Source organism: Pristiophorus japonicus, chromosome 22 (assembly GCF_044704955.1).
Source record: "Pristiophorus japonicus isolate sPriJap1 chromosome 22, sPriJap1.hap1, whole genome shotgun sequence".
Lineage (NCBI taxonomy): Eukaryota > Metazoa > Chordata > Chondrichthyes > Pristiophoridae > Pristiophorus > Pristiophorus japonicus.
Genome location: NC_091998.1, coordinates 19,382,813 through 19,401,386, shown reverse-complemented (window position 1 = coordinate 19,401,386; position 18,574 = coordinate 19,382,813). Strand labels below are relative to the sequence as shown.

Here is an 18,574-nt window from a genome sequence, read left to right as displayed (position 1 = left end):
GAACACAGAAATGCCCATAATGCAGTTCACTGTGTGTAATACTGAATGCACATGCATCATGTGTGTAATACTGAATGCACATGCATTGGAACCGGTTCTGGGGGAGGTGGGACCAGTACAAACCGGACGGTCTGCACCTGGGCAGGACCAGAACCAATGTCCTAGGGGGAGTGTTTGCTAGTGCTGTTGGGGAGGAGTTAAACTAATATGGCAGGGGGATGGGAACCAATGCAGGGAGACAGAGGGAGACAAAAAGGAGGAAAAAGCAAAAGACAGAAAGGAGATGAGGAAAAGTGGAGGGCAGAGAAACCCAAGGCAAAGAACAAAAAGGGCCACCATACAGCAAAATTCTAAAAGGACAAAGGGTGTTAAAAAAACAAGCCTGAAGGCTTTGTGTCTTAATGCAAGGAGCATCCGCAATAAGGTGGATGAATTAACTGCAAATAGATGTTAACAAATATGATGTGATTGGGATTACGGAGATGTGGCTCCAGGATGATCAGGGCTGGGAACTCAACATCCAGGGGTATTCAACATTCAGGAAGGATAGAATAAAAGGAAAAGGAGGTGAGGTAGCATTGCTGGTTAAAGAGGAGATTAATGCAACAGTTAGGAAAGACATTAGCTTGGATGATGTGGAATCTATATGGGTAGAGCTGCAGAACACCAAAGGGCAAAAAACGTTAGTGGGAGTTGTGTACAGACCTCCAAACAGTAGTGATGTTGGGGAGGGTATCAAACAGGAAATTAGGGGTGCATGCAATAAAGGTGCAGCAGTTATAATGGGTGACTTTATTATGCACATAGATTGGGCGAGCCAAACTGGAAGCAATACGGTGGAGGAGGATTTCCTGGAGTGCATAAGGGATGGTTTTTTAGACCAATATGTCGAGGAACCAACTAGGGGGGAGGCCATCTTAGACTGGGTGTTGTGTAATGAGAGAGGATTAATTAGAAATCCCATTGTGCGAGGCCCCTTGGGGAAGAGTGACCATAATATGGTAGAATTCTGCATTAGGATGGAGAATGAAACAGTTAATTCAGAGACCATGGTCCAGAACTTAAAGAAGGGTAACTTTAAAGGTATGAGGCGTGAATTGGCTAGGATAGATTGGTTGAATGATACTTAAGGGGTTGACTGTGGATGGGCAATGGCAGACATTTAGAGACCGCATGGATGAACTACAACAATTGTACATTCCTGTCTGGCGTAAAAATAAAAAAGGGAAGGTGGCTCAACCGTGGCTATCAAGGGAAATCAGGGATAGTATTAAAGCCAAGGAAGTGGCATACAAATTGGCCAGAAATAGCAGCGAACCCAGGGACTGGGAGAAATTTAGAACTCAGCAGAGGAGGACAAAGGGTTTGATTAGGGCAGGGAAAATGGAGTACGAGAAGAAGCTTGCAGGGAACATTAAGGCGGATTGCAAAAGTTTCTATAGGTATGTAAAGAGAAAAAGGTTAGTAAAGACAAACGTAGGTCCCCTGCAGTCAGAATCAGGGGAAGTCATAACGGGGAACAAAGAAATGGCAGACCAATTGAACAAGTACTTTGGTTCGGTATTCACTAAGGAGGACACCAACAACCTTCCGGATATAAAAGGGGTCAGAGGGTCTAGTAAGGAGGAGGAACTGAGGGAAATCTTTATTAGTCGGGAAATTGTGTTGGGTAAATTGATGGGATTGAAGGCTGATAAATCCCCAGGGCCTGATGGACTGCATCCCAGAGTACTTAAGGAGGTGGCCTTGGAAATAGCGGATGCATTGACAGTCATTTTCAAACATTCCATTGACTCTGGATCAGTTCCTATCGAGTGGAGGGTAGCCAATGTAACCCCACTTTTTAAAAAAGGAGGGAGAGAGAAAACAGGGAACTATAGACCGGTCAGCCTGACCTCAGTAGTGGGTAAAATGATGGAATCAATTATTAAGGATGTCATAGCAATGCATTTGGAAAATGGTGACATGATAGGTCCAAGTCAGCATGGATTTGTGAAAGGGAAATCATGCTTGACAAACCTTCTGGAATTTTTTGAGGATGTTTCCAGTAAAGTGGACAAGGGAGAACCAGTTGATGTGGTATATTTGGACTTTCAGAAGGCTTTCGACAAGGTCCCACACAAGAGATTAATGTGCAAAGTTAAAGCACATGGGATTGGGGGTAGTGTGCTGACGTGGATTGAGAACTGGTTGTCAGACAGGAAGCAAAGAGTAGGAGTAAAGGGGTACTTTTCAGAATGGCAGGCAGTGACTAGTGGGGTACCGCAAGGTTCTGTGCTGGGGCCCCAGCTGTTTACATTGTATATTAATGATTTAGACGAGGGGATTAAATGTAGTATCTCCAAATTTGCAGATGACACTAAATTGGGTGGCAGTGTGAGCTGCGAGGAGGATGCTATGAGGCTGCAGAGTGACTTAGATAGGTTAGGTGAGTGGGCAAATGCATGGCAGATGAAGTATAATGTGGATAAATGTGAGGTTATCCACTTTGGTGGTAAAAACAGAGAGACAGACTATTATCTGAATGGTGACAGATTAGGAAAAGGGGAGGTGCAACGAGACTTGGGTGTCATGGTACATCAGTCATTGAAGGTTGGCATGCAGGTACATGCGGTTAAGAAAGCAAATGGCATGTTGGCCTTCATAGCGAGGGGATTTGAGTACAGAGGCAGGGAGGTGTTGCTACAGTTGTACAGGGCCTTGGTGAGGCCACACCTGGAGTATTGTGTACAGTTTTGGTCTCCGAACTTGAGGAAGGACATTCTTGCTATTGAGGTAGTGCAGCGAAGATTCACCAGACTGATTCCCGGGATGGTGGGACTGACCTATCAAGAAAGACTGGATCAACTGGGCTTGTATTCACTGGAGTTCAGAATAATGAGAGGGGACCTAATAGAAACGTTTAAAATTCTGACGGGTTTAGACAGGTTAGATGCAGGAAGAATGTTCCCAATGTTGGGGAAGTCCAGAACCAGGGGTCACAGTCTAAGGATAAGGGGTAAGCCATTTAGAACCGAGATGAGGAAAAACTTCTTCACCCAGAGAGTGGTGAACCTGTGGAATTCTCTACCACAGAAGGTAGTTGAGGCCAATTCATTAAATATATTCAAAAGGGAGTTAGATGAAGTCCTTACTACTCGGGGGATCAAGGGGTATGGCGAGAAAGCAGGAGTAGGGCACTGAAGTTGCATGTTCAGCCATGAACTCATTGAATGGCGGTGCAGGCTAGAAGGGCTGAATGGCCTACTCCTGCACCTATTTTCTATGTTTCTATGTCTATGTTTCTATGTATCTCAAGTCACAAGATAATTACAGATGAGGAAAACCATTTGATCCATTTTAATTCATCCATCCATAACGACCCTATAATTCTCCCATTCCATTATCTGTTTCTTAAATGGTTCCAGAGTTTTTGCCTCTGTTGGGTTATATACTCGTAATTCCTATCATTCTTAGATGATATGAATTACAGGTTATCACATTTTGTGCAGGAATAAGAACATGATTAAGGAATTTAAAATTATTCATTTTAACAGAACCTAACTTGTGATTCTTTTTTATGACAGTCGCTTCCATGAACATGATTTTAAGTTGTACAATATTTGTTCTCACACACTTATGAAATGAGACAACTCATTGATACAAAATATAATAATGGTGGTAATTTTGAATACATCCAATCATGTCAGTTTTAGAATATGTGTTTGGAAATATGAAGGTTCCCATAGGTATTAAGAGTATTATTTTTTCAATTTCTTAAATTAAAATCCACTTGTGCATGTGCAAGAAATAAATTTTCATATATTGCTAATTGTGAATTTATTATAAAACTGGGGTTGCAATAGACATTAATAATCAGAATGCCTTTTCTTGATTAAAGAACAAAAGCAATGTGAAATCACAAATTACATTTAACATATACATTTTAGAGGTATATTGTATATTATTTTTGGTTAATACATGGACTAGTCTAATTAGGCTATGAAAGTAATTGTAATTTCTGGTCACATGTACATATTCAAGCCACTGTTAGTGATGTCACCATTGCAATGTTTAGTGTGTGTGTGTGTGTGTGGCAATCAGTAAAATATAATTCATTGATGGAAAGAGCTATAACACTTGACACACATTTTATATGTGTCCTATAGCTTCCTCTTTTTATGCTTTTGTGGCACTTGCTGTCGTTCTCGAGACACCCTGATGGAACTTATGATTGCACTGTGCGTTCCTTGCTTTTGCACAATAGTACCAAAAAGCTGTGTGGTTGTTACTGAAAGATTTCAAGACTCCAGTAAGAGTCCCACAGCACAAAAGCTATACAGTAACTTAGCCAGTTTAAGGTTGCTGTTCTGAATGTACGGACACAATTTAATTTGTATGGACGGGTATAAGACCTATTATCAAATGAGCAGAAATCAAGAAAGCAGTAATATTACAAGGCAGTGGCAAACTGCAAGTGTTGTGATAGTGCAACAATATTGCAATGTTTACAGTGCCCTGAACAGTATTTCTGCTACATGGTTCTCATTCATAATCCAACAGTATATTTACAGTCCTCCCCATTATGATTGATTGATTTTCTTACGCCGTGTTGTTATCTGATCTGCAATTTCATCGCCATCATACGGGAAAATAGCAATCTGAGTGAGGTATGTGGGTGGCATGGTCCGTGGAACCAAGCCCTGATATCAGTGACTTCAAGAGAAAAAAAAGGAAGGGAAGGGATAATAGAGAAAAGAACAAAAATATGAGAATGTTACAAGGTCCTAATAGAGGTCTTTAAAATTATGAAAGGTTTTGATCGAGTAGACACAGAGAGAATGTTTCCACTTGTGGGGAAGGGCAAAACTAGAGGCCGTCAATATAAGATAGTCACCAAGAAATCAAATAGGGAATTCAGAAGCAACTTCTTTACCCAGAGGGTGTTGAGAATGTGGAACTCACTACCAAAGTGAGTGGTTGAAGCGAATAGTATAGATGCATTTAAGAGGAGGCTAGACAAGCATACGAGGGAGAAGTGAATAGAGGGTTAAGCTGCTAGAGTTAGATGAGGAAAGACTGGAGAAGGCGAGAGTGGAGCATAAACGCCGGCATGGACTAGTTGGACCAAATGGCCTGTTTCTGTGCCGTATATCATATATATGTAATCCTATGTATGGCCTATAAAATATACATAAAATGACAAATAATAATAATCCAAAACGGGAAGATTGGCCAGGATCCTGTCCACAGTCCTGCTGAAATTACACATGCACGGATGCCAAACTAAGACAGGATTGGCTCTGTTCAGATGCTAAGGTCGAATAGATTGCTGAAATTTTTAGGCTCAAGACATGACTAATAACCACTTGGCTAATGTACTACAGGGAGAAGGGGCTTAAAAGAATTAATCAGGGGAAAATAACTAATAATAGTTAGTGATAGGATACATTCATTTAGGCATTTCATAAGTGCTATGATATAGGAAAATTCAATGACGCAATCAACTCACTGATTTGTGCACAATGGTCCAATGTGTAATTTATTTTGAACAATGTTTTGTTAAATGTATTAATTACTACAGTTATTTGATATCATTTATCACAAACTACCGCAACTTATCTTAGAAATATATATTACAGAGATATTATATATAATAGTTTAAACATATCCAGTAACACATTTTGATGCAAACTGGATTTTTGTAGAAACATACAGAGAATCATACAAATTACAGCACACAAAGGAAGCTGTCTAGTCCATTATACCTGTGCCCTTTTTCAATTGGTCCCATGTTCAGGTAATGAAGTGTAAGAACAGTTAGTAGTTTCTGTACTGGAATTGGATTTAACCAGTTCATGCCCTTGAAAGACTGCAGGTATCTGCCAGTTAGTTGTGAGCCAGTGACATGTTTGGCATTTCCATGTTATCCTGATAAGAATGGAGAAAGTAGCACAAGCATCCATTGCATAGTTCACTCCTTTCTTCTCATTCCATATCTTATTCATTGGAGAGTTTTCATCAGCAGATCTGAGATCTCACTAACTTGTAGATCAAGGCTGAGATCTCGGAACAGGCTCAAGGGGCTGAATGGCCTACTCCTGTTTCTCACTTAAGAGCTTCCGGTCTCTTGTCACTTTAATTCCCCGCTCCACTCCCACTCCGACATCTCCCTCCTCGGCCTCTTACACTGTTCCAATGAAGCTCAACGCAAGCTCGAGGAATAGCACCTCATGTTTAGGCACTTTACAGCCTTCTGGACTCAACATCGAGTACCACAGTTTTAGACCATAACGTCTGCCCATATTTGGCTCCTTCCCCCCCCCCGATCTTATGTCATGTATTTCTCTTTCTCTCCTCTGCAGCTGGTAATTATTCTGCCATTCACACCTTATCTAGACTAACCTTTTTCTAACTTCTGTCATTACCATTTCAAGCCCGCCCATCATCCCTTTTGTCTCTCTAATCTCTCCTGTCTTCCACCCTATCAGAGACCTTCCCTTTTGTTCTTTCTTCCCCTCCTCCTTTCAGTGCACTTTAAGAATCCGTTCATTTCAAACATTCGCCAGTTCAACCTGAAACGTTAACTCTGTTTTTTTCTCCACAGATGCTGCCTGACCCGTTGCGATTTCCAGCATTTTCTTATTTTATTTCAGATTCCAGCATCGACAGTATTTTGCTTTTGTATTTGATAGCTAGATCAGAGATCTCCCTTAATTTGTATTCATAGGTATATTAGCAATCAACAAATACGAGCATTTTAAATTATAATTCAGTTTGTTGCTAACTTTGTAAAAATCACAGTTATTTGGAAGTCAAGCATATAATGGTCCCCCCTTTCTCCATTCTCATCAGTATAGCATAGAAATCCCAAACATGTCACTGCTCTCACCTAACTTGCATGCTTTTATCTGGAAGCAGTAATGTTTCAAGGGCATGAACTCTTTTAAGTCCATATTCAGTTGAGAAACTGCTGTCTTCTCTTATATTTAATTACCGTAAAATATTTGAAAATCCAGGATTAATGGGAAACTCTGCCAAATAAATATCCTGTTACGAACTTCAAGTATCCATATACTTAGCATTTTTCATGGAGCATATGTGACCACAAACTTTTTTTTTAAAGGCTTTAGTTTCGGACTCACGTGATCTTTTGCTTGGGTTTCTTTGCCAATTTTATCACCATTCCCAGTGTAAAGACTTCAGGATGAACAAGAAATGATTTTTATCTATCAGAGAGTAAAAGATTTGCTGTTGGAGAGTCTTAATTAGTAATCCAGCATTCATCAAGTTTGAGTTCTGCATTCATTGAATTGCAAAAGTATCACACATTTAATGTAGTTACTGTGCCACAGCCTGTGTGTAGAGGCGCACAAGAAGCAGGCAGACATGGGAGAGATGAAGAGGTGAATAAGTGACTGAAATGAAGTTTTGCAACCAGGAAAATTAGAAATGTTAAAACACAAAGAAGTATTTAAAAAATGTAAGTCTGAAGGAAGGAGACAAGAGAGCTGGAAAGCTAACTATGGATAGGAAAGAATAGGGAACTTGATTACAATTCAAAGTAAAGTATCTACCAATAAAGTTCAAGAATGTCTGTATAAATCAGTACAATTGTTAATTATATGGCATTAGGCAACAAATTATGCTGATTGATATGATTAGCATTTGTGTTATACAATGAATACATGGAAATATATTTTAAATATATATGTGTTTTAATCCAGGCATATGTGAATTTACATTTTTAAACTGCTATAATGAAGGTTTTGAGATATTTGAAAACAATTTATTCCTAAGCGTCCTATTGCTGCCTAGCATTGTCTGCACCACAGAAACACAAAAACATGGTTGTCCAAGATTCACCTGTCAAATGTCTACATCTAATTTTTCATGAATGTTGACTGTAATATGATTAAAAAGGCTCTGCTTCTGGACAGCAGATATCCTCAAATATATTAAACATGGTGCCTAGTCCAGGAGCAGAATATCATTTCCGTATTCCAGTGCAAATTCACTGAGCTTTGCTTTGATTTTACACCAACCTTTAGTACTTGCATCATGCTAGTGAGCATTCTTGACACTTCTTTATCTTTTGTTTATAAAACATGGTGTTATAGATTTCTGCATTAAAGTTACTGTATTGTTACTGGAAGGCAGCGAGAATGTTTCCTTTTGCATGACCCTTCGCTGTTTCATCTGTTTTAGGTCATTTTGTGAGCAGTATTCGCATCTGAATCCTGAAATCCGTCTTCTATTAGAGGAAAAAGAACAAGCTCTGTTGGCTCTACATGAAACTGTGGAGGTAGGCAGAGTAATGAAAATAGCTCAATTTTGCCTCATGCTGCTATATAATCTTCAGTTGGTATTATTACTAATGTTTACCATGGAACCTGACCTCTAAGTTGTGGAGCACTGTTGGAATCTCCATAGGAAATCCTATGCTGAGGATTTTCTTTGCTGGAAGCACCATTACAGCTGTAAGCAAGACTGAGCAGGAATCAAAGTACAGTCGTAACAAAATGTTTTGCAATGCAAAAATAAATTAAGATATATACCACAATGTTAAAGGGTAAACATAGAAGAAATGACCCAGTAAGTCTAAAGATAAAGAATGTTTACAACCAACATTCAAAGCTATAACACGACTTTCAGAAGCCAACTTCTATAGGCCAGCCAAACACTCATGCACCCGTTTTATAAAGACAAGCAGCACTGTGGGGGAGCAGCTAGCAAAAAAAAAGGTGAAATCCTGCATCAGAATCATTATCGTATTATTCAAAGGTCTAATGAGGCTTGTACTGTCCGGCAGCATGGCCTCAGAAAGCAGCCACATTTCTTCACCACAAAATGCGGTTTGCTGTGTACTGTGCTTGCAGACATCACATGCCTGATCTTAGACACGATCCATGGCCATCAAGGATTTGTACTGCCTGTGGATTTTAACGCTCAGGAGTGGAGGGATCGAGTGCAGAGAATGAAAAACTTTATGTATTATTGGATTCCAATGCGCAGTGCTACAAAGTGGTATGATTCAGGTTCACATTTCCCAACACAGTGAATTCAAGTCTCAATCATGCTGTTAGCAGAGGTATTGAACAGAAACTCAACTAAAATCGACAGTTGATCGCCTTAACAGGCCGAGGAACAGCTGGCAAGGGAGGGACCAGAAGGAGGGAACGGAAGAATTAGTTGGATTGGGTACATTGTTTAAACACCGCACCAATGCTTCCTGACTACTTCTGTTATGATGATAAGTCTTTAGAATTCATTTCCTATGTTGAACCTTGCAGAGGAAGGGCTGGACTACCAGTTGAGCAGTGTGTTGGTCTTCAGGTTCCGCGTGGTAATGGTATGGGAAGCATGGGGCAGGACAAGCTGTCCAGGCTCAGAAAATGAGTCATATCCTTTGTACCCATTTTGGCTTCTGTCTCCAATATGCAATACAGTGACAGTGAGTCAGGCGTGAAAATTCTAAATGTGAAGTGCTGAAGAGGCTAACTCTTCCTGTCCGGGAATAAAGCTGTCCTCTGTTCAACAGTCATCAACTTACAGAAAAAGTTTTTGGCAAACCAATTTTCCGTTGCAAACAGTGACGTGACTCATGTTGAAATGTATCATCAAATCACCTGCACATTACAAATCAACACAGGGCTCCTCTGGCCATTGGCCTTTCGCACATACACAAAGCTTTGCCAAACACTCTCTTTCATGAATACAGTGCCTCTTTTACTTTTCTTAGGATTGCAATCTCATGCAAGCACAAGATCATAAGCCCTGAAATTATGCCATTATGCCAGCATACATATGCTTAGTACATTCTTTTGACTTTTCACTCTGTAGTATTAGTGTACGTGTGCACCTGTTTAAAGTAAAATAGATAATTCCTCCGCCAAAATAGCAGAGAGAGGACTTTCCGGTTAAATATTCAGACACTAGTATCATAGTTTAATTTCAAGGTCATATTATTCTTTTTTGGGACTAAATTTAACCCTTTTGAGTATTGAATCTGTTTTGTAATCTTGACAATATGTTTTTTAATTGTAGAACATTTGCAAACTTCATGTGTATATTTCTAATAGAAGACAGGACTGACACTCCCTCAGGTACTACCCTGGAGTGTCAGCCCAGATTATGTGTTCAAATCTTGGAGTGGGACATGAACCCACAATCCGCATCCTATATCTGCGACTTTAAACTAAGTCTGCATGATACAATAATTTAGTTGGATGGTAATGATTTCACAGTACTATTTAAAGTCAAAAGGGGAGCTGTCTCGGTGTCCTGTCTAACCTGCTCCCTCCAACCAGTATCACTTGTTTGTGAAATCATGCTGTGTACAAAATGGCTGTAATGCACCCCTACATAACAACCATCTGTGTTGTGTATGTATAATGTATGTACTGTAACATTAGACCACTGACTGTATCTTCACACTGTATACACCATACCTGTACCACCAGAGGGTGCTACTGGTGGAGACCTAAGGGTCACCTGCACACTGCAGGTAACCAAGTATAAAAGGGAGCTCACCTCATTGTGTCCTCATTCAGGGAGTTGCAATAAACGGACTAAGGTCACTACAGTTCAAGTACAGTACCCTACCTCATTACTAAAGTGCTTGCATATACTACAAGTGTACTTGAAAGTAATTCATAGGAGCTCATAATGGATAGGTGACCAAATTGCTGGAGCTCTTCTGGTATCGGAGCCTTGTATAATTGGGCACAGAAGTCCGAGGCCTACTCTGTGACCAGTGCTGCGAGCATAAGGAAATGCCAGTGGGAAGCACACTAGGAGCATGCACACCACCTGTGTGAATTGCTCGCCGAGGCCCCACATTTAATGCAAATTAGAGGACCTCCCTATAATGCAACTGAAACACTGCAGGTCCAGTCTTGCTACAATTGTACAGGGCCTTGGTGAGACCACACCTGGAGTAGTGTGTACAGCTTTGGTCTCCTTATCTGAGGAAGGACATACTTGACTTGGAGGCGGTACAACAAAGGTTCGCTAAATTGATTCCTGGGATGACAAGGTTGTCCTATGAGGAGAGATTTTGTAGATTCGGTCTGGAGTTTAGAAGAATGAGAGGTGATCTCATTGAAACATACACGATTGTGAGGGGGATTGACAGGGTAGATGCTGAGAGGTTGCTTCCCCTGGCTGGAGTGTCTAGAACTAGGAGGCACAGTTTCAGGATAAAGGGTCGGTCATTTAAGAGCGAGATGAGGAGGAATTTCTTCACTCAGAGGGTTGTGAATCTTTGGAATTCTCTGCCCCAGAGGGCTGTGAATGCTCAGTCTTTGAGTATATTCAGGACTGAGATAGATAGATTTTTGGACTAAAGGAATCAAGAGATATGAAGATTGGGCAGAAAAGTGGAGTTGAGGTCAATGATCAGCCATGATCATGGCAGATGAAGTATAATGTGGATAAATGTGAGGTTATCCACTTTGGTGGTAAAAACAGAGAGACAAACTATTATCTGAATGGTGACAGATTAGGAAAAGGGGAGGTGCAACGAGACCTGGGTGTCATGGTACATCAGTCATTGAAGGTTGGCATGCAGGTACAGCAGACGGTTAAGAAAGCAAATGGCATGTTGGCCTTCATAGCGAGGGGATTTGAGTACAGGGGCAGGGAGGTGTTACTACAGTTGTACAGGGCCTTGGTGAGGCCACACCTGGAGTATTGTGTACAGTTTTGGTCTCCTAACTTGAGGAAGGACATTCTTGTTATTGAGGGAGTGCAGCGAAGGTTCACCAGACTGATTCCCGGGATGGCGGGACTGACATATCAAGAAAGACTGGATCGACTGGGCTTGTATTCACTGGAGTTCAGAAGAATGAGAGGGGATCTCATAGAAACGTTTACAATTCTGATGGGTTTAGACAGGTTAGATGCAGGAAGAATGTTCCCAATGTTGGGGAAGTCCAGAACCAGAGGTCACAGTCTAAGGATAAAGGGTAAGCCATTTAGGACCGAGATGAGGAGAAACTTCTTCACCCAGAGAGTGGTGAACCTATGGAATTCTCTACCACAGAAAGTTGTTGAGGCCAATTCACTAAATATATTCAAAAAGGAGTTAGATGTAGTCCTTACTACTAGGGGGATCAAGGGGTATGGCGAGAAAGCAGTAATGGGGTACTGAAGTTGCATGTTCAGCCATGAACTCATTGAATGGCGGTGCAGGCTCGAAGGGCTGAATGGCCTATTCCTGCACCTATTTTCTATGTATGTTTCTATGATCTTATTGAATGGCGGAGCAAGTTTGAGGGGCCGTATGGCTGACGCCTGCTCCTAACTCTTACGTTCTGAGTGCCTATTTCCAACAAGCAGTTTAGAGGAGACCCATGTTTAAAAACTAAAAATAATGCTCCTTGGTGACCCTCTTTTTGTAATTGGGCCATCCTTGGTTACTGGCCCTGCTTTTCTTTGGACTTAAATAATTATTTATTTAATGGGTGGTTGTACCCCAAAGCATTTAAAGAAAAAACAAACGACTGCATTTCAAGACCAGCCAGCAGCCCTACCCCTGCTGCCAGCACCTGATATTGCGGCCCCCAACGTCCCTTGGTTTCCCAGCATATTGTGCGCTAGTGCCATAAACATATTTAATGGAGCTGTCGTCCCGTTATGGGCCGATGTTAGCATAGAGGGGCACAGGTGGATGCAGTACTTGAGTAGTGGTCCCAGTGGTGCTACGTCAGGACCACATTATACATCTGCTGTTTGTGAGGCGATCGGGATATTTTTGAGAAATGGGTAAGGCATTTATATTTGTAAGTCAATGGCCTAGAAATCCCAGTCGGCTGCTTCCCGCGGGCGATCGGGTAAAAAAGTTAAAAAAGGTGAGCACTGAGCTGAACTTGCTGCGCCTACGAGAGATCCCGGTCCTGAGGCCTTCACTGACTTCACGTTGGCGCGCCTGTACGTCAGGACCTGCGCAGGGCTGGAGCTACAGTCACACGGCTCTGGGCAGCCAATCAAGGTAAAGTGTATACTCATTCATAACAATGTTGGAGTTCCCATTATTATGATTGAGAAACCACCCCCAAACACCCAAAACACAATTAAAAAATAAACCACATATTTTTATTAATTTAAATTAGTTATTTATGTATTATAAAAAAATATATATTTTCCCGATTTTTTAAAAAGTTTTTTTAATTATAGTTTAAAATAAACTTACCGTAGTGGGGAGGGTTTTTTAACAATAAAATGCGTTACTTAATTTAATTATGTTTTTGTGTATTTTAAAACTCTTACGCCTGTAAAAGTAGGCGGGCACAAGAGTTTTGGGGACATTTGCTGGGCAAGATATGGGTAAATACCGCAATGTTGCCCTTGCAAATATCCTTGCTCCCGAGATATGGAGGATCTAGTTGACAGATCGGAAAAGCCGGTTTTGAGCACATGCTGGAATTTCTGGGCCTTTATGTATTTATAATGCTGTATATTACAATGTCGACTTTGAGGAATTTGCACAATTATAGTTTGTTCTTTAATTTACACGTAGACCTATTTTAATGCCCAATTTATATCTGGAATTCTCTTAAAAGAACACTTGAGACCATTTTAAAATCATAGAATGATTACAGCACAGAAGGAGGCCATTCAGCCTGTCAAGCCCATGTCGGCTCTCTGCAAGAGCACTTCAGCTAGTTCCACTTTCCCGCCCTTGCCCCGTAGCCCTGCAAGTTTTCTTCCTTCAGGTACTTATCCAGCTCCCTTTTGAAAACCACGATTGAGTCTGCCTCCACCACCCTGTCAGTCAGTGCATTCTAGATCCTAAACATTCGCTACATAAAAATGATTTTCCTCATGTCTCCTTTGTTCTTCTGCCAATCACCTTAACTCTGTGTCCTCTGGTTCTCGACCCTTCCGCTAATGGAAACAGTTTCTCTCTATCTAGACTCCTCATGATTTTGAATACGTCTATCAGGTCTCCTCAAAACCTTCTCTGCTCCAAAGAGAACAACCCCAGCTTCTCCAAACTATCCACTGATGTCCCTCATCCCCGGAACAATTCTTGTAAATCATTTCTGCACCCTCTCTAAGGCCGTCACATCCTTCCTAAAGTGCGATGCCCAGAATTGGATCCGTTGAGGCTGAACCAGTGTTTTATAAAGGTTCATCATATCTTCCTTCCTTTATACTCTATGCCTCTATTTATGAAGCCCAGGATCCTGCCTTTTCAACCGCTTTCTCAACTGCCCTGCCACCTTCAACGATTTGTGCACATATACTCCTAGGTTTCTTTGTTCCTGCACCCCCTCTAGAATTGTACCACTTAGTTTATATTGCCTCTTCTCATTCTTCCTACCAAAGTGTATCATTTCACACTTTTCTGTGTTAAAATCTTATTTCTATTTCCTGCATTTTCATTGTCTGATTATTTTACTTTCCGGGAGCAAACAGATTCTCCCATACTACTCTCCAGAATATGTCTCCAGTGTCTCCAGCCTGACTGTCTCCAGTGCACCCTTGATTTACACCAATTTCTTATCTCCTTTCGGAACTGCTCTTTCCTTGTGGCTGTCTTCAAAGAGCCTGTGATTGGTAGCTCAGGATGTGAGGAATCACAAATGTAATCCCATATCATACCACAACATAAAGTTGATTTATAGGTGTTCCATAATTCATCCTAATTTTAGTTTATAATATTAGTATTGTCTTTCTGCAAATGATCCTTTTAGAAAGAAAATATTTAATGGTGCTGTGGCTTGGACAGGAGAGCAAAGCCTTCAGTTTTCAGTGCTTTACACAGAGAAGACCTCTGGTATTTGTCGACACACAACTTACATTCCTTTAGTTTGACTCTTTCACTGACACATCCCTATTTTTGAAGAATTGGTGTTTCAGACTGCGTCAACCTGTAATCTTAATTATTCTTTTTAATGGATTACATTGGCCAAGAATTTTAAGCAAAGACAGCCTGTAATTAACAAACCAAAGCAATATTCAACGGTAAATTCAAAACAAATTGAATACAGAACCACACTAAGAGCTGTATGGTCAGAAGTGGTCGTGGAAGGATTAACCCGCCCTCTCACTAGTCTGGTGTTACACAGGAACAACCATTTGTTGGGGAGGTAGGCGTAGGAGCAAAATGGTGAATGCATTTTTTTGCTATTAGTCATCTTGAGCTGAGGTTCCACCAGTTTAGATTAATAACTGTGATTATGCAGTGACCACAGTGATACATAATTGAATGCTTGAGTATAAATCGAAGCTGAATTTCATGGGTGGGCACTTCTGAGTCATTCAGCCCGGCTGCATAGACATGTTACTTTACCTTAGTTCACTGTGAATTATGTTGTTCCACCTCTAGCCCCTTTCCAATCTCAATTCTGCCCTTTTGCACAAAAACAAAAACGCTGCATCATCACTTTTGACAGTCAAAATATGCTGAAAATTTTACCTGATGTTAAACTGCATTTGCACTGCGGATCACGCACCAGTATATTCATTGCCAGCATAATTCTAATGAGCTGTAACCTGAACAACATAACATAACTACTAGGCTGAGCTGCTGGTGTATAAACTCTGTGTTCTCTTTTGACCATTAGCTGAGCTTTCTATGCCGCATCTAGTTCATTGCCAAAACAGTTTTGTACCACATTACCCGCTCTGCTGCCCAAACCCCCGTCCATGCCTCGCCCCTCTCTTTTTAGTTACTTTTTGTTCAACCATACAACTCAGTTACACCCTCAATTTGTCTGATTCCAGGATATTACTGGTCGCCCTCCCACTCTATTCCACTTTCTGAGCCTAATCTTTCAGCCATCATCATCACTGGGTCAAAATCCTGGATCTCCCTCTCTAACAGCACTGTGGGAGCACCTTCACCACACGGACTGCAGCGGTTCAAGAAGGCGGCTCGCCACCATCTCGAGGGTAATTAGGGATGGTCAATAAATGCCGGCCTTGCCTACATCCCATGAACGAGTAAAAAAAATACCCTGACCCTCTGAAAAGCTTCTACGAAACCACTTTAACATTGCTACTGCTCTCCAGTTCAAAAGCCTCCAAAACCTAAACCTTTGGGCCTATTGACACCGCGCCCGCTTTACAGACATATTATGGGCTCCATTTTCCCCAAAGCCGTTTTTTGGCGCAGTTGAACACCTGTTTTTTTTGGTGCCCAACAACGCCAAAAAAAAATCATCCAATTTTCCCCGTTGTGAATTGTTCATTTTGGCGCCGCCTAGCCTGTCCTTTATCTTTGGGGGTGGAGCCTAAGATCTACACCAAAAAGATCGGGTTACCAAGGTAACGAGGGACGCATTGCGGGCTGAGACTGGAAAGTGAAACATACAACACATTCTGGCCAGCTCACAGCAACCTGCACCAGCACATTGCAGCAACATTCCATCCTTAAATTATTAAAGTGTTTATGCCAAAAGTCTATCCCCCCCCATCCCCACCCCCTCCCTCCCGGTGCTGCTTCTAACCCTGGCTGAAAGGCTTCCCTCCCCTCCTCGGTGCTGATTACCGCTGCTAGCCCTGGCCGAAGGGCCTCGCCATCCCGGTGCCGATTACCGTTGCTAGACCTGGCCGAAGGGCCTCCCTCCTCCGGGTGCCACTCCTAACTCTGGCTGAAAGATTTCCATCCCCTGCCAGTGCCGGTTGCCACTCCTAACCCTGGCCGAAAGGTCTCTTCCCCCCCCCCCCCCTCTCCTCTGCCCCCCCGCCCCCATCTCTGCTGCTGCTGTCTGGGCCGTGGAATTGCATCTGCTGATCTTCTTACCTGCGCCGATTTTGTTAACTGCCCAGAAGGTTTTTCCAGAGCGGTCACATACGCTGTCCTAAGAAAAATTGGAGTAAATCGGAGCTGGCCAAACTTGCTTAAATGGCCAGAATTGGCTCGAGTGGCAGGTCAGCCCCCAATGACGCAAAAAAATACTAACCTCAAAAAATTGTGACTAACTTGAGTTACACTGGCGCAGATACCTTGGGGAAACTTGTATATTTTAATTTAGGCCCAAAAAAGAGGCGCAGATAACTGGGGAAAATTGGGCCCATAAACAGGTACCTAAGCGTACAATATAATTGGTGGCATGGAGGCACCTTTCATATTGATAACGATTCCAGTGCAGGAGTCTGGGGCACGCGCCTGAAACAGGCGTTTATCCCTTGGCATATGCAAATAGAGGGCTAATACTTATTTGAGGCTCGCTTCCTGAAATTGGACTGTCCTGAATACAACCGACGCTGAGCCAGCTGCAATCAGAATAACCAATTTTGCTGAATTTAGTGACCATTTACAACACAAAAATAGCCTGAATTCAACTTAACTGTGACTCTAATTTAGCAAAGGTCCACCAAGCAAACAGCTGACTCGGACACGATGCGCTGAACTGGCCTCTTTCTATATTGTAAACCTCTACGGTTCTGCAAAGTTTAATCTAAAACCTAAATCAGAATCTGACTTCAGCCAATATATAAACCTAGTTCAACTTCAAATGTTGCAGTTGGCTTAGGCCAAGTAACATATTCCCAATTAATGTTGTGCCTCTCAGAGATTTACCTCATCGTGTTAGTTCTGAAATGGAATATCCAAAAGCCAAACCACACAAAGCAGTAAACATGAGTAAACATGAGTACTGTATACATTGATATTTTGAATGTATTTATTTTTATCTCATTGTTGGAGCTGGGCGTTTCTGTGTCCTTCAAATCCTTGTAGGTAATGGTCTGTGTTCCATAACAAAACACTAAGTTGAAGTGAAATGCTGATACAAATATTATCAATTATGCAGAAACATTTTTCTTTGTTTTGTCAGATTTTGCAGATGAAAGTACAGCGACTTGAGCATCTGGTTCAGCTGAAAGACCTCCGAATCGATGATCTGACAAGACACCTGAAGGAATATAAATCAAATGGCACAGCGAATTGACAAGAACCAACAGAAAAAAGGGACCATTAAACTCTCTGGAATAAAACAATTGGCAAATCTTTTTTTCATTCGTATGCATAATGTTACTGGGATGAAAGTGACACGTGTGTGTTTTCCCCCTCTGAGCAAAATTGCCAACTCTTTTTCACAGGGTCTGGAGCCTTTTTGATTATTGTGCCCTTTAGAACGAAGGCTGAACCATGTCACGATTCCACTGATCTGATTTACCGTGTTTCTACGCTGAGAGAATTGGAACCCAAATTATTTTTATCTGAAGGACCTCAAGGAATTAATAGTGCGTAGAGTGTTTGTTGTAAAAGGTTGTCATAGATAAAGATTCGACTCTGTGCATGTCTTTGTGCTACTAGTCATGAGATGTGAAAAGTGTAATTGAATACATGTATTTGTGAATAAATCATATTTTGTCTAGTTACATATTTTCAGTATTATTGGAAAATACAGTACAATTTAGAGACTTTATTTAAAATTCCAGAATTGAACTCTAAAATATTTTAGAACTGACTGATTGAGTCACTAGAACCTAATTTTACCATGAATTCAGAATTCTGTCTGATGTCTTGTTTTAACCATGTGCCAATGGTATGTGCTTCACATAGAGAATTCTGTAAACTATCAGCTACTCCTTAGAATATAACAAACTCACAAAACCAATGATATTTGCATTTTGT

General features: G+C 41.3%; 1 protein-coding gene across 2 annotated transcripts in view; it reads left to right on the top strand.

Annotated features, from left to right (window-relative positions):
- The window catches only part of spef1 (sperm flagellar 1), an 82,201-nt gene extending 63,883 nt beyond the window's left edge, over window positions 1-18,318 (top strand). For both annotated transcript variants that reach the window (XM_070865733.1, XM_070865734.1), the window contains exons 6-7: window positions 8,188-8,284; window positions 17,772-18,318. In XM_070865733.1, the coding sequence (XP_070721834.1) occupies window positions 8,188-8,284; window positions 17,772-17,885 (211 nt within the window). In that variant the 3' untranslated portion in view covers window positions 17,886-18,318. The remainder of the gene's footprint in view (window positions 1-8,187; window positions 8,285-17,771) is intronic.
- Window positions 18,319-18,574: the final 256 nt, after the last annotated feature.